Source organism: Vulpes lagopus, chromosome 4 (assembly GCF_018345385.1).
Source record: "Vulpes lagopus strain Blue_001 chromosome 4, ASM1834538v1, whole genome shotgun sequence".
Taxonomy (NCBI): Eukaryota; Metazoa; Chordata; class Mammalia; order Carnivora; family Canidae; genus Vulpes; species Vulpes lagopus.
Window position 1 is genome coordinate 113,341,502 of NC_054827.1, and position 16,699 is coordinate 113,358,200.

A 16,699-nucleotide genomic window follows, 5' to 3' on the forward strand; every position below is an offset into this window, starting at 1 on the left:
GAGGATTTTTAATGTTACAGAAAAGCATCTGTAATCTATTGCTATCCTAGGGAAAAGTGACAAAAGAGTATACAATGAATAATCCTTTTTCTAAAAACCAGGTTTTTTGTTTGTTTGTTTTTGGTATTTTTTGTTTTTGTTTTTTAGTAGGCTCTACCACTAACATGAGGCTTGAATTTACACCCTGAGATTAAGAGTTGCATGCTCCACCAACTGAGCCAGCCAGGCACCCCTTTTTCCTAAAAGGTTTAAATGTAAACTATGCATGGAAAAGAGGATAGTCACCAACGTATTAACTCAGTAGACTTAAGATTTGTGAGCTTTATTACATATAAATTCTTTCTCAAAAAAAGTCTCAGAAAATATTAACACAGGCTGCTCTACGGGCCACGCTGGAGTCATTCTGGTCTGGAAGGTGAAATTGTGGGGGTGTTTTTTTTTTTTTTCTTTAAGGATTTTATTTATTTACGAGAGAGAGAGAGAGAGAGAGAGAGAGAGAGAGAGAGAATGAGTAATGGGGAGGGGCAGAAGGAGACGGAGAGAATGTCAAGCAGACTCCTCAAGACCAGCTTGGGCTGGATCCAAGGACCCTGAGATCATGACCTGAGCCAAATCAAGAGTCTCATTCTTAAAGGACTGAGCCACGCAACACCCCAAATTATGGGTATTTTTCATTGTGTTTTCTGTTTTACCCCCCAGGCCAGGGCAGGCTAGGCCCAGGAAGGCCAGGCCAGGCTGGGGAAGAGGCTGACACTTGCCCTCCTGTTTCTCCATCCCCTTGACCAGCCAGCTCTGGCCTGCTCATCCACTTAACACGCCCAAAACTGGTTGTTTCAGGAACCGCCCTGAGAGTGGCTGTTGCTTTCCTGGAAGACAGAGCCAGGATGCACGGGGCTGGAGAGGGACGAGCCAAGGTCACTTGATAAATGCTGGATATTTATAACCCTATCTCTCACCCCTCCCGCAGGTCTGCTTTCGTTTCACTCTCACAGCGTGGCCCGCTGCAGGTGAAAGGGACGCAATGAGCCCTATTTACCGCGGGCGGAGACGTGGGTGGTTTCGTGGAGGGTGGCTCTGAGCTCGGCTCTCACTTGCCTCTTAACTGGAAACAATACTGCTATTGTTGAGAGCTGACCAAGTGCCAGTTGTGTGCCTACATAATTGCACTTCTCACCACAACCCTGTGAGGTCTCCACTATTCTGATGCCCACTTTGCAGATAAGGAACTGGAGGCTCAGAGAGGTTAAGGAGCCCGCCCTAGGTAACACAGCCAGGTACGTGGTAGTAGATGTAGGATTCCAACCCCAGCCCGCTGGTTGCAGCCGACAGGCGTGCCCCGTAGGGAAGGGCCCCAGACAGCTGAGGTCCGGCCTCCCAAGGTGAGGGACGGCGCAGCCCCGCAGCCCCCCGCGGCCTCCTGGGGCTGGCGAGCTGTCGTGGGCTCAGGTCCCGACGCAGGGAGGCGGGCGCAGCGGCGAGAGCGGAGTGGCGGTCCCCGCCCGGGGCGGGTGGCCCGGGGCGAGCCCGAGGGCGCCTCCGGGCAGTTCCCATAAACAGGCGCGGGGCGGGGCGGGGCGGGGCGGGGCTTGGCCGCGGCCCCGCATTTCCGGGGACGCCGCGCGGGACGGAGGGTGTTCGCGGGGACAGTCTGCGTCCCTGGGGACTGCGACTGGCCGACCGGGCAGGCGAGGCGAGCCCGGGGGGCGGCCCGGGAAGAGGAGCCGCGCCGCAGAGGCGGCCCTGCCGTGGCCGGTGGTTGCGCGGGGGCCGTGACCCTCGCAGGTAGGCGCCGGGGGCGGGCGGTGGGGATCCGAGGCCCCGGGAGGGGGCGGGCGAGGGCTGGGCCGCCGCCGCCGCCCCCGCTGCCCGCCGGGCCGGCTCCCGAGAGGGCGCCACCTGCACGCTCTGATGGGCACCGGCGCCCGCCACTGGGGGAGCTTGTTGCCATGGCAGCGCGGGAGGTTGGGCCCTGGTTCCCATGGCCACCGGGGGCCTCTGCGCGAGAGCTGGTAGGGGTGCCCTGCACCTACTGCTCCCCGCTCCCAACCCCCTCCCCCCTGCCCCCTGCCCCCTGCTCCCAAATCCGGAATGGAGAGAGAGGCAGCATCCTGGCCCGGGAGGGAAGTCATTTGGGATTTGGAAAAGCCTGGGCCCTTCCTCGAAACGGTCGTGAGGTGGCCTTTGAACTAGGCTTTTGTCATGGCTATTTCTCTCCGAGTGACACGTGGATTTGGGGTTACAAAGGAAAGACGTTGGGATCCTGGAAACGAGGCTACTCTCGTGCCAGGCCATTCTGGTCTGGCAAAAAGACTCAAGCCCTCGATTACCTGGGGAGGGTCATCAGCCCTCTGCTCACATTTTCCGAACCTGAATGTGAGTAGGTAATTTGATTTAGGGATCACAGAGTTCTTGTAAGAGTCAAATGCCGCAAGAATGGTGAAGTGCATGATTAAAAATATATGTTTTTTTTTTTCCATTGACGCTTTAGAATTGGAAGAAGTGTAGGGATCTACCAAGTTCCACCTCACTTTCATAAAAAAAAAAAAAAAAAAAAAAAACTGGACCCAGAAAAGTTAAATTATTTCCCAAGGTGACCATGGCCTGGGAAGGTAAGCATTTGAACCCAGTATCCTGTCTTGCAGGCCATAGTTGTTGCCTTTGGTGGTTATTTTCCTGAAGTTCAGGGAAATCTGGGATGAGTCTTCTTGCAACCCTAGGGCTCAAGCTTTTGGTGACAGGTGATCTAAAGATGGGACACTGGCAACAGGTGACCTAGAGATGAGCCATGATGGCTGGAGCCTAAGGGAGAGCTAGAAGAGCTCCTCTCCCTCATATGTAGGTCCTGTGCCTTGGGGCTTTTGCTTTAATGTAATATCTGACAGGATTGCCTTAAATAAATCCCCAGCAGCCAAGCATTCAGCAACTCTCCAAAATACTGTTTCTTCTGAAGCCAACAAATCTGTTCAGACTGTATGCGGGAGAAACCCTTTGGCTGCCCTAAAGCAGGGAAATGGGACTTCCCACATCAGTGAAGTGCCTTTTCCTTTGAAAAGAAGAGGGAGGTGGGAAAAGAGATCCAGGAAGAAACACTTGAATGAATCATTTGGAAGTGATTCGAGGCAGTCAGCTAGAGCAGGAAACTCATTTATTCATTTATTAAACATTTACTGGGTACCCACTGTTTTCCAAGCTCTGCGCTGGGGCAGAAGATGAAAAACCTGCGTCAGGCAGGCCTGGTCCCTAAGCTCAAAGAAGCTTGTAAAAGAGATGGCCAGAGAGGGATGTGATGTGTAAATGAGTGTTTCACTACAGCACAATGAGTGCCTTAATGGAAATCTGAGCACAGTGCGGCAGGAGCCCAGAGGAGTGGCTCCGGAAATCAGCTGAAAACAGCATGAGTCTAGCCTGCACAGCCTGGGAGCACTTCTGGGGCTCTGCCAAGGGGGCCCTGGCCAATACCTTTGTTGGGAAACAAAGGAACAAGTGAGTGAAAGTGTCTAGACAAATGTGGACCAGGATGGGGATTCTCTGGAAATGAGTTTTAGGGATCCTGATGAACTATAAACTCTATGAAGGCAGCGACCTTGTCAGTTTGCTTCAGTTTCAGCAGCACTTAACACGTGCACAAGACATATTCACTGAGCGACTGAAAGAAGGGAGGCAGGGAAAAAATGAAGGAGGGAAAAGGGGGAGGAGAGGAAGGAAATAAGGAAGGAAGGAAAGAAAGGGACAGCAACTTATATGATCAAGAGGATGATGGCTATAACTTGAGACAAAACCCTGGTTGAAATTCTAACTATAGGTATGGTATCTGTGTGGGTTCTGGATCCAGATCCGGGTTCTGGTGCTACTCCTGACTTATTACTTGTGTGACCTCAGGAAGTCCCTGAACCTCTCTGTGCCTTGGGTTCTCATCTCAAAAGTGTGGATATATAATAATTCCTATCTCACTCTGTTGTGAAAATTACATAAATGAACAGAAAAAGCTCAGCACAGTGCCTTCTCAATGAATAGTAAGTACTCAACAAACATTAGCCTTATACATGTCAACTTTGCTTTAGGTGGAATAGTATGCCAAACAATTCGTATCAAGGTTATAAAACTACTCCAAAATGAGATATAATTTCTTTTTACCTGATAAAGGCTAATTTTGAAAGGTCCCTGTGTCTGCAGATTAGCATACCTCAAAAGAAATGATTCTTTACCTTTTTTGTGGGGGGAAGGGAACAGTGATCTTTTTGAAATCAGATGAAAGCTCTGATGCCTCTCACTAGAAATAAGATATCATTCTTAGGGTTCACAGCTGCCTGAAGCTCACCCTTACTACTCATAGGTTGGCAAGAAAGAACTAAAGCAGAATTCATAGAGGAAGGGTCTGGGAATAACAAGGTGGGTCTGCTTCATTCAGGGGGTTTATGGGGTCCCCGTGGAAACACAGCTGGAGGAGCGGGGGCTATCCCTATGTAGCTGGGTGGCCCAGGCCCCTTAGAGCCCCTCTTCTGTAGTGATTCTGCTCTGGACAAGGTGGGCCCACTTGGGGCCTCATAGTGTACTCCAGCCCGATGTTTACTTAAAATACATCAGTGTGTTGCTGGGAGTCCTGGGCCAGGATGTCTGGTGTACAAGATAATTGTTCAAGCATGGATCTTTGCTGTCATCACACCAACTCTGTGAGTGTTATCTCTTGATACCACTGAGTGGTATGGCGGGTGAGGTGTACCCAGCTCCACCATGGCAAAACAGGGCAGTAGTACTGTCTTGGGAACTGCAGGAAATTAGTAGAACCTGCTTGTTCCATCCCCTACCACCCTGATGGGCTTGCCTGTCTTGGCCCACTCTGTAGCAAGCCCTGGAACCAGGAGCAAGGTTATCTCTCTGGGAGAAAGTGGCAGCCACTGGGTGACCTGAAGTTGCCAGGAAACTACAGGGGTCAGAGAGCCCCTCATCTTTGGGAAGGGAGAGCCGCGGGCTTCTGGAAAGGAGGTTAGTTCCCTGGGGTGGAGGAAGAGCGCTGGCCCAGGCCTTCTTTCCCTTCATGGGGTGATGGCCAGGAGTCTGGAGCTCAGAGTGGGATTCAAGGAGGAAGAACTTGGTGGCAAATGGGGAAATGACTTCCGGATTTCTTGGGATCTTGGGAAAGGAGATGCCTCAGGCCTGATAAGCCAAAATGGAAACAAGCTTTCCTGCATCCTTAGAACATCTACCTCCCACCTATGAGTAGATGCAATGGTTTCAGAGAAGGAGAGTCCCTGAGCAGACCTTGTGCCTTTTCCAGGTGGCAGGTGCCAAGCATCAGCCAGCCCAGTTACCCAGGCCCTCTAGACCCACTTTGTGAGCCGGCCTGCAGGCGCAGACAGACAGCCCCTCCTGAACTTGGGTTGAGGGCAGGGGAGTGACAGTGGCAACTTCATGTTCTACCGTGTCAGGACAGGGACAGGTTGAGCCCTGCCGGTTACACCACAGCCCTGTGGGGCAGGGGGATCCCCTCCCAGGGAGTGGCCAACTCAGGCCCCAACAGGCCCCAGCGGTGCTGGCACTGGGTGGCAGGCTTTTCGCCACAGCAGGCGCAGCCAGGGCCTGGGCCGGGCAGGCCGGTTCCTTCTCCCTTTGAGAGTTGCAGACTCAGCACCGGGTTTGCAGGAGGTGGCTGTATCCGAGCAGAGAGGCCAGAAGGGGGTCCTTGGGGTTGAGCACATAAGATGGTTAAGAGTTACCAAGGTTGTGGCAACTTTCAGATAGGTGAGGTGAGCTGCCTCCTTAGGAAGCATGGTTCTGCTCGTGGAGCACTCACCATGTGCCTCCCCGCCAGTCCCTGTATGTCAGGGACTCTCATCAGTTCTGCTCAGCCCCGGGAGGGACTGCTGGTGTTCCCATCTCACAGATGAGGAAGATGAGGTTTAGGGACATTGTGTGGCTTGCTCAGAGTCCACAAAGTAATGGATGGTGCTGAGACTCTTCTTTTGACAGGAGAACTGTGTGCTTTGAACTGATGATCCTACCACCTACCAGAGCAAGAAACCCAGGGACTAGTGGGTCAGAACAGAGTGGGGATCTGAGATGAAGCCATTTCCATGTATTGCCAGGCTCTAGTTAAAAGCTGCCCATGAGATCTAAAGGCAGTGTTCGCACTGACCCTGTGAATGCCCTGTGCTGCAGAGGGCGCTGCCCCGAAGAGGCTCCTAGCCTCCAGGATCTGGAAGTCATTGGTGGACTTAAAAGCATACACAGCGTGTGCCGGCTGGTGTCGCTTCCTCATCAAAATGTATTGATGCAGCAGCTGAGCCACTGCCTAGCCTCTGGGGAGAGGACACCAGCAGTGTGCCCAGCTGGGAGGTGAGGGGGAGCTACAGCTGCAGGTTGGCATCAGGAGGGCCCAGGGCTATGAGGGGTGGTGGCCCGGGGCCAAGGCCCAGGGAGCTGGACCACAGCCAATGCGTGTCTGAGGCCTGGCCAGGCAGCCTGCCAGCAGAACCCGGGATGGGGAGGAGCACCGTGCCACTCCAGAGGGGGGTGGATGGGACCTCTGGGTTCAGGCTCCACTGGGCTTGGCAGGAGGCCCCTCCCCCCATGGCCACAAACAAAGCAATTACTCCCAGAGTAGAATTGTGGGAGTTGGAAAGCAAGGTTGCCCTGGGTGGGAATGAGAGCAGGCAGGCCTGGCCAGGGGCCGCCTGGCAGGAGCCATCCATGCCCAAGGACGTGGCCGGCCTGCGCTTGGCCCCGACCTGTACCTATAAATGATTAATGAATATCGATTGCTTGGGAATCAGGCTGTGTCCTGACCATTCCACTGCCAGCACCTGCCCTATGCCTGTGTCCACTGCTGTATTCCTTTGTGCTAAGCAGGTTGGAGAGGCAATGGGTATGTGTGTTCATTTGCTTTATATTTTTACCCTCACTTCCCTTTATTTTCTTCTCCTCTTGTAGTCTCTTCATTCTCTTCCTCTTCTGGAGCTCTTCTCTTTTTTTAAAAGATTTTATTTAGTGGGGACAGAAAGAGAGAGAATCCCAGGCAGACTCCATGCTGAGCCTGGAGATGGACACAGGGCTTGAATCCCATGACCCTGAGGTTATGACCTGAGCCAAAATCAAGAGATCCTTAACTGCCTGAGCTACCCAGGAGCCCCTGTAGGTCTTCTCATTTTGTTCTTCTCCCACCTGATACTAAAGGTGAGGTTTTTTGTTGTTTTTTAACCTTCCGGCTTCTTTGTGTTTTGTTTTTTAAAGATTTTATTTATTTATTCATGAGAGACACAGGCAGAGGGAGAAGCAGGCTCCCTGTGGGGAGCCAGATGTGGGACTTGATCCCAGAACCCTGAGCTAAAGGCAGATGCTCAACCACTGCACCACCCAGGCATCCCTGTTTTTTGTTTTTATTTTTTCCCATGATAACAGGCATAAGATATGAATTTACATATAGGAGAATGCACTGATCTTAAGTGTACAGCTCAAAACACGTTAACATTTGTATACACTTTGAAACCAACACCCAGATCAAGATAGAGGATATTCTGGTCATCCCTGAAGTTTCCTTGTCTGCCCACTAGGCCTGTGCCCCCAAGTCCAAACATCTCTCACCATCGAGAAGTTTCATTTGGTCCCTTTGTATGTATTCTCGTGTATATTTTACCTCTCATTTGTGTGCTTCTTTCTTTGTGTGTGTGTGTGTGTGTGTGTGTGTGCGCGCCAGAGAGAGGGAGAGAAAGGGAGAGACAGAGAGAGAAGGAGGGGGGGATGGGAAGGGTGAGGGCTGTGTGAGTGTGGATGGGGAGGGTGAGGGCCAAGCTTGACAGCTTCATCTTGCTGACCGGGAGCACGGAAGCCTTGCTTTTCTCTTCATCTCTTTTTATGCTGTCTTTCCAAGCTGCCCCTGAGCTCTTTATAAACCCCAATGTTCTGGCTGAGAAAGACTTGCCTACATCCAAGAGAGGCAAAGGGGAACAGGAGAGACAGCGTTGGCTTGGGAACCACTCTTTAGCCCACAGGAAGTCAGCTCAAATGAGGTTTTCCTCAGTCGTCCTCCTGTTTTTTCCAGCCCGGGGAGAACAAATTAGCACGCTAACGGAAGACAGGGGAGCCCACAGGGCCAAGGTTGCCTTACTGGGGGCACAGATTGGAGGGCACTTCTGCAGGCCAAGTGTTGGGTCCCTCGTTTTGTTGGCCCTGCCAGAGTGCCATGCTAGGCAGCGGGGTTCCAGAGACATGACTGGTCACGGGCCTCAAGAGGCCACTACCTGCTTGGCATAAGATGTACTTGAAGCATTTGAGCAGCCATGAGCCAGGTATAATTAAACACCAAGCGAGGCCACATCAGCCTCTGCCTCCTCTCCTTGGGGATGAGCCGAGCAGCCAGACAACCCATGTGTTGCCAAGACACTAGAGCAAACCAGCCTTGCTGCCATTTGGGGAGCTAGCTGATGCAGAGATGCAGGCGCTCAACAATGACTAATTGAACATGTGCCACTCACCACTCACCCTGTGTGGGTAAGAATGGTAAGCAGAAGCTGAAAGGAAAGGCTATAGCTAGTACCTTGATTTCAACAAGATTTCTTGCATTTTTTTTCATAATATTCTTGTGGATAATATGGAGAAATGTGGGCTGAGGAGTGCAGGTAGGACACATGGTTCTTGTTCAACTTACAAAAGATATTGCTCAGTTTCAACCCTGATAGAGATCTCCAGAGGCACTGGGCTCTGCTTTGGGCCCCATCTTTTCTTTTCTTTCTTTTTCCTTTTTTTAAAATTTCATTTATTTATTCATGAAAGACACACAGAGAGAGGCAGAGACACAGGCAGAGGGAGAAGTAGGCTCCCCTAGGGGAGCCCAATGTGGGACTCCATCCCAGGACCCCGGGACCACGCCCTGAGCCAAAGGCAGACGCTCAACCACTGAGCCAACCAGGTGCCCTGCTTTTGGCCCCATCTTACCCAATTAACCCCCCAAAACTTACAAAACACTGATATAAAACATCTATAACTTTTCTATATTAACCAATTGTTAAAACTTTGTGGCAGTCACACTCACTCTAACACACACACTTATTTTTGCTGAATCATTTGAAAGTAGGTTGCAGACATCATGATCCTTCACCTCTACAAACCAGCAGGCATCTCTAAAGGATGATAACATTCTCCTGAAACCACAATGCCATTATCATACCAAAGAAAATGAGCAGTATTATAGGCCTATCAAGGCCCATAATATCTAAGACACAGTACATCCTAACATTTTCCCCAATTCTGAATGGCTTTCTTTTTTTTCTTTCAAGATTCCATCAGTGTTCACATATTTTGTCTAATTATCATGTCTTTTTAGTTTCTTGACCTAAAATAGTTCCTGTGTCTTTTTTATCTTTAACTGGATTGACTTTGAAGAGTCCAAGCTAGTTGTCTTGCAGAATACTGGATCTGATTGTGTCCTTATCATTAGATCTGGGTTAAACACTTTTGCCAGAAGAGCTCCAAGGACTGATGATATTGTGTATTTCTTATTGCATCATACCAGGAGATAAATGGTGTCAGGCAGTCACATTACTGGTGATGCTACTTATTTTTTCAAAGATTTTATTTATTTGAGATAGGAGAGAGCATGAACGAGGGGAGAGGAGAGGGAGAAGCAGATTCCCTGCTGAGCAGGGAGCCTGCAGGGTTTGATCCCAGGATTCTGGGATCATGACCTGAGCTGGAGGTAGACGCTTAACTGGGCCACCCAGGTGCCCCTGGTGATGCTACTTTAGACAATTTAGTTAAGAAAGTGGCTACCAGAGTTCTCCGTCAGAGATACATTTTCCCTTTGGTAATTAGTAAGTCACTTATTTGTAGGACAGACTTTGAGATCTTATTCATATGTTTCCCAAAAACCTACCCAGTGACTTAGCATCCATTGATTGATTACCCTTGCTTGAATCCAGACTTTCTGAAGTCTTCTCTTTCTTCTACATTTATCAGCCAACAGTCCTCTATAAAGGAAAGCTGCCTTTCTACCTCTTTTCTTTCTGTTTTCCTGAGTTTAACTGCGGACTAATGGATTGTTTTATTTTGATGCATTAGAACCCATTACTTTAGTATGGTTTTTGATTCTCAAATTATCTTGTTTAGTCATAAAGCTGGGCCTATATCTTTTTGATATGACCCCATTAGTCTTTAATTACTTCCTTGCTTTTGGGCCCAACAAAATGTCCCAGGCTTGCCTTCCCCAAGGAGACCTGGTACCTTTTTTTTTTTTAATTTTTAATTTATTTATTTTTATTTTTTAATAATAAATTTATTTTTTATTGGTGTTCAATTTGCCAACATACAGAAAAACACCCAGTGCTCATCCCGTCAAGTGCCCCCCTCAGTGCCTACCACCCAGTCACCCCCACCCCCCGACCTGGTACCTTTTATTGGAGAGTAGGTACTAGGTCTGCTCACCTAAAATTTTTTTTTAAATTTTTTTTTAAATTTATTTATGATAGTCACACAGAGAGAGAGAGAGAGAGAGAGAAGCAGAGACACAGGCAGAGGGAGAAGCAGGCTCCATGCACCGGGAGCCTGACGTGGGACTCGATCCCGGGTCTCCAGGATCGCACCCTGGGCCAAAGGCAGGCGCCAAACTGCTGCGCCACCCAGGGATCCCCTAAAAATTTTTTTTTTAAGATTTTATTTATTTATTCATGAGAGACACACAGAGAGAGAGGCAGAGACACAGGCAGAGGGAGAAGCAGGCTCCATGCAGGGAGCCCGACGCGGGACTCGATCCCAGGTCTCCAGGATCAAATCCCAGGCTGTAGGCAGCACTAAACCACTGCACCACCAGGGCTGCCCTGCTCACTTAAAATTTTAAAAAATATTTTATTCTTAAGTAATCCATACACCCAACAGGGTTGAGTTTACAACCCCAAGATCAAAAGCCTCATGCTCTATTGACTGAACCAGCCAGGCAACCTGACACCAAATATTTTTATGAATGACTCGAATAAAGGCTAAGAAATTATCAAATTTATTGATGATTCAAACTGGGAAGGGAAGCTGAATTCTATGATAATAGAATAATGAATAGGATGATCTGAATAGGATGAAATCTGGACCAGAACCAGTAGATTTAAAGGAGATCTTTTAAATATGAAGTCCTGTGCTTAGGTTGAAAACATTAATTGCATAATTTGAGGTTTTGGGGGAACTCTTTACTAGATCAAGGTTGATATTGAAAAGTAGCTCTGGTTGTTAGTTGACATGAGCCAGCAATATTTCATGACTTATATTCATTCATTCGTGTAATCAGTACTTACTGAGGGTCTACCATATGCCAGGCACTATTGGCTTGGGCAATGTTAATTAACTAGCCCAATAGGCAAAAATTCCTGCCTTCCTCAGTCAACATTTTTGGTGCTGGAGGGTGGGGGCAGGTGGGGATTTCTGGGAATAATGAAAAACCACAACAAAGGTGATGAGATGCTTTGAAAAAAAATTTCTCAGTGTAAAGGGACTGTGGGGGGCGGGAGTTCAGATTCTTCAAGAAGATGGTCTCTGAGCAAAGATTTGAAGGAAGCAAGGGACTCAGTCATGTGGCTGTCTGAGGGTAGAGTGCTCTAGGCAGAGGGAGTAGCCAGCAGAAAGGTCTTAAAAGGAGTGGTTGGAAGTGTGTCTGAAGTAGAGTGGGTAGGAGGAGAGCAGTGGAGGTGAGGATGACATAGGGCCTTGTACACCACTGTACATCTTTGGCTTTTATTCTGAGTGAGACAGGGAATCTTGGAGGTTCTTGAGCAAAGGAATGCCATGATCTTACCGGTTTTGAAAGACTCTGGTTGCTGCATTGAGACTAGGTCGCAGGGGAGCAGAGGTGGCAGCAGAGACAGCACTTAGGAGGACCTTACAGTAACCAGAAGAAAGAGGGCTGAGAGTAACACCCCTGCCCCTATTCTGGGAGGTGGTAAATGGTCAGTATGGATTTACATCGGTCAGATGTAAGGAAATGAAAGGAAACAAAGTCGTAAGGTTTTTAGCCTGAGCAACTTGAAGATGGACTTAGCATTAAATGAGATGGAGAAAGCTCACAGAGGAGGAACCCATTTTGGGGAGAGAGAGAAAAGGGTTCAGGAGCTTAGTGTAGGACATATTGGATATGAGATGCCTGTCAGACAAGACAGCCCCATAGAAATGTTGAGGCCATCTGGAGTTCAAGACAGAGATCTCCGCTGCAGATAGAAGCTTGGGTATATTTGGCTACAGGTTGACACCATTATTAATAGAGGAAAAGTGTCCAAGGCTGGCAATGTTAGAACTCCAGGCGGTTGTTACTGCCCACATCCCGTGTGGAATTCTGCGTCCAGGGCTGGGAGCGCCTTTATAAAACGGGTGCTACTAGCCTGTACCATGTCCACGGGGGGGTGTGTTGGGATGGTGGAGATACAGAAATCATGGAACCTGAGGAAGCCTGATTTAGGAGAGGGGACCTGGGGCCTTGTGGAATCTGATAGCCACCCTGTGGGAGAGAATGTGTTGAGCCCTGGGGGTAGGGTGAGAGCAAAAGAGCTCTGAGGAGACTAGTTTTGGCTGGTTGTGAAGAGGAACTTTCCAGCCAATTCTGGGAGAACCCTCACCACTGTCATTGAAATGACTAGCCTAGCGGAGGTTTTCAAAATTACCTTTGACTTGAAGTACAGGAAGAATTAAATTTTACTGCCATCCTGTGCAACTTTAGGAAAAGTCAAAACAGGTTTCCCAACACTTTCTACACTTTCTGATCTTCAGGGATCACTGCACTTAGATATTTGCTATTCTGCTTTTTAATGCTGATAGGGACCCGCTAGGTGGTCCAGGCTGCATGTTGACAACTTCCCTACCCACCCACCCCCATCTCGGCAGAACTAAGCGCCACCCCTGAGGATGTTAGGAGCCCCGAAGATTGGGGGTGGTTGGACCTTCCCTCTTTTTATTTTATTTATTCGAGAGAGACAGAGAGAGGCAGAGACACAGGCAGAGGGAGAAGCAGGCCCCTGCAGGAAGCGCGATGCGGGACTCGATCCGGGGACTCCAGGATTACCCTGGGCCAAAGGCAGACGCTCAACCACTGAGCCACCCAGGCGTCCGGCACCTTAACCTCTTCTAAGTGGGGGTGCCCGTGGGATTCCACTCCAGCCTGTGGGAGTACCTTCCCCGACGGGCACCCTGCAGGCTGTGGAAGTCAGACGTCCTCTGCAGCACAGTACATGCAGTTATCCCACTTAAGCTGAACTTGCCCCGCTCCCCGCTCCCCACCCCCACCCCCACCCATGGTTCGGTTTCGTCTGGACAGAATTCTAGACGTGGATGACCCCGTAGTGAACGCCCCGCCAAGACCCAAGGTGGGTTGACGCAGAAGCAACTAGCCTGGTCGTCAGTCCGGGTTCGGACGATTCATTTGGTCACGGGCGAGCGGGTGCCCGGGGCACCAGCACGGGGTGGGGGCGGGGGCGGGGACGGGGGCGTGGATGGAGACCGAGGCCGGAACCCTCGGGAGGCGCCCGTGCCCAGGGAGTCGGACCCACACGTTTTCCCAACCCCGCGCTCAGGGGGTCGCAGGGGAGCGGGAAGGGGCGGGGGCGAAGAAGGCGGGCCAGTTCCCGCGGCCTCGGCGGCGACCGCTCGCGGGGCCCGGCGCCCTCCAGGCGCGCCCCGAGCTCGCGCAGCACGCGGCGCCCCTCGGGCCTCCGGCTCCCCGAGCGCGGGGGAGGGGCGGGGCCCGCCGCCCACTTCCTCCTCCGGCCCGGGCTCCGCGGTCGCCGCCTGGCCGTCACGTGACCGCAGCTCCGCCCCCGCCCCGCCTCCCCAGGTCCGCGGGCGGGGCTGCAGCGGTGAAGCGAGTCGAGCCACCTGAGCCGGAGCCGGGAGGACGCCGCCGCTCCCCGCTGTCCCGAGCGCCGCGATGGGCCGGGGGAGCCGCCCGCCCGCCCCGCGGGGTGCGCTGCCGCCCCGGCCGCCGCCGCTGCTCCTGCTGCTGCTCCTCGTGCTGCTGCTGCCGCTGCCGCCGCCGACTCCGGCGCTCGTCCCTCGGATCAGCCTGCCGCTGGGTGAGCGCTGGGGCGACCCCGCGGGGGCGCGTGCTGGGCTCGGGGGGAGGGGAGCCGGACGTGACAAAGGAGGGAGGCAGGAGGGGGCCTGTCGGAGGCTTGGGGGTCCGTGAGCACCCCTCCTCGTCTCAGCGCTGCGGAGAGGGAGGGAGAAGGGAGGGCAGCCGTGGGGCCGCGGGCCCCTTTCTTCCCTTCGTTAGTGGGCGGGGAGGGGGTCTTCCGCCCGCCCTGGGGTCCGCGCTCGCCGCTCAGTGGGGCGTCCTTTTCGGCGGTGGCGCCCCACCCCCCCGGCGCTGGCTGCGCGCTGGTCCGCCTGCCCATCTGCTGGTCTTTGATGCTGACCAGAGCCAGCCGCGGTGCCGCCCCGAGGGCGTCTGGGGTGGAGGGGGCCGTGCTTGCCGTCCCATAAACACCGGGGTTCTGGTGTTACAGCAAGTCGCAGCAGGACTCCCGAGCCACAGCAGGACAGGAGTCCCATCGTCCTTCCCAGCCCTTCACCCTGGCCTACGGGGGTGGGGCCGGCTCTGAGACTCCTAGGGCTTGGGAGAGTCTCCTGGCAGCACCCTCCTCATTGGCGAGGTCTCTCACCTGGTGCTCTTGCCTGCTCCTGTGGCCACTGGCTCTCCCCTCTCCCTACCTCTTTACATCTTGTTGCTTCTCCAGCTCCTCTTTGAAATCAGAGGGACCTGGATTCCAAACCCATTTCTTCTGCTGGGCAACTAATGCCCTTCTCCCTGTGTCTCGGTTTGCTCATCTGCAAAATGGGCACAATCGTAGGTACATTGCAAAGCTATCTTGGAGATTTCATGAAACTAGATGAGTTCTGTGGGCACAAACTTTATAGGGACTCAGTAGGTGTTTCTCCAAACCCTTTACTTTGTTAGTTGTCACACTGAGAATTAGAATAAAAGATATGTAAATTATTATTTTTTTCTTAAAGATTTTATTTATTTGTCCATGAGAAACACAGAGAGGCAGGCAGAGACGCAGGCAGAGGGAGAAGCAGACTCCCCACAAGGGACTCAATCCCGGATTCCAGGATCAGGACCTGAGCCGAAGGCAGACGCTCAACCGCTGAGCCATCCAGGCGTCCCTAAAAGACATACAAATTAGAGGCTACAGATTAAAAGTGTACCAGACTTCCTTCTCTTTAGTACATCCTCACCCCTGAAGACATTCTGTGTAAGAAAGGAGAAGGTAGCAGAATCAGCACGTAGCTGAACTCAGGGTCCTTGTGGCCCTGAATAACCGGGTCTGAAGTATTGCAAAGACCATGCACAGAAGGTAGCCTGGGTTCAAATCCTGATTCCACCACTTAGTAGTAACCATGTGACCTTGAGCAAGCTACTTAACCTTCCTGGGCCTTGGTTTCCTCATCTTTAAAATGGTATAATAATAGCAGATACCACAAGGTTGTGAGGATTAAATCAGTCTATGTTTGAAAAGTCCTTAGGACAGGGCTTGGTACATAGAAACCGCTCAATAAGTGTTAGCTGCCATCGTTGTTATGTGTTAAGCACAGGCTTCATTCTTGCACATCCTGCACAGAGCCAGGGTACTGCCTGGGGTGGGGGTGGTGCTGGTGTGTTGGTTTGACCACAGTCCCTTGGGTGCTCTATCTCATTAACTGAGGATAAACAAGTGTATCCAGACTCAGGCCTACTGCCTTGCTATTTTCTCAGTTGTGGCCACAACTCCCTTTGTCCTTAGACCCTCTTGGCTCTGGGAAGAAGGAAGGTAAGTGCAATGCTAAATCAGATGCTCTCATGGTCTCTCCACTTACGACCCTGGGCCAGCTCACAGGGCCAGCAGGTCTTGTGTCCACTGAGCCACAAGTTCACCTGTTGGGACTGGCAGAGATACAATGCACAGAGGTGCCCCCTTGAGAGCTTCAAAGGGCCTAGAAACGAAGTTGATACTCTGCTCTCAAAGCTGTGGCTCCTAGAGAAAAAAGCCCTTTTGCTGTATTTTTGAGACTGGGTTGGCCCAGAGGGAGTCCCTTTTTCTTGTCCCCCCAAAGCCCTGGAAGGTGAGCAGCACCCACCACCTGAACTTGTGAGCACACATCCATGCTTTACTGATATGCACCACACCCCAGAATGCTGGCCTCCCTAGACTTCCTCCTGGCCCTTGATACTGGGAGCCCCAGAGGGGAATGCCCTTGTGACTAAGAGGTTCACTTTCTGAGGGTGGCCACAGGCAGTTTCCTGCTTCATCCTTGGGGGCTTGTTAGATGTTCCTGGCAGTATGCCTATCCTGGGTAGGCCCGAGGTGACCATGGGGACTCTGGGCACCAGGGCCATGGCCCCTCCCTCACGGAGCAGGGAGAGAGGCATAGAGGAAGAGACCGCACCCCCTTTTCTGCTACCTATCCTCTGCTGAATTCCCTCCTACCCAAGCTCCCCAAGGGCCTGGATGCCTAGGGACAGTGAGTTATGTCTGTGGTTTGAAACAAAATCTCTAGAAGTGGAGCATCCAGTTTATGTGTGGGGTCCTTCCTATGGAAGCCTCACTACTTCCTGAATCTGCAGCAGATTCCTGGGACCATGGGGAGGGGAGCCCCCATTTGTGGTCTCATTCAGTGGCTGACAGGGGGAGGGGGACTAGGGACTCCAGGGCCAGTTGGACCAGCAAGAGGCCTTACGGGGAAGTTACTTGTCTCTGTGGAA

At 51.7% G+C, this 16,699-nt stretch overlaps 1 protein-coding gene across 2 annotated transcripts in view; it reads left to right on the forward strand.

Annotated features, from left to right (window-relative positions):
* The first annotated feature begins 1,646 nt into the window (after window positions 1–1,646).
* SEMA4B (semaphorin 4B) overlaps window positions 1,647–16,699 on the forward strand; it is a 36,977-nt gene continuing 21,924 nt past the window's right edge. For both annotated transcript variants that reach the window (XM_041752183.1, XM_041752184.1), the window contains exons 1-2: window positions 1,647–1,782; window positions 13,793–14,030. In XM_041752183.1, the coding sequence (XP_041608117.1) occupies window positions 13,886–14,030 (145 nt within the window). In that variant the 5' untranslated portion in view covers window positions 1,647–1,782; window positions 13,793–13,885. The remainder of the gene's footprint in view (window positions 1,783–13,792; window positions 14,031–16,699) is intronic.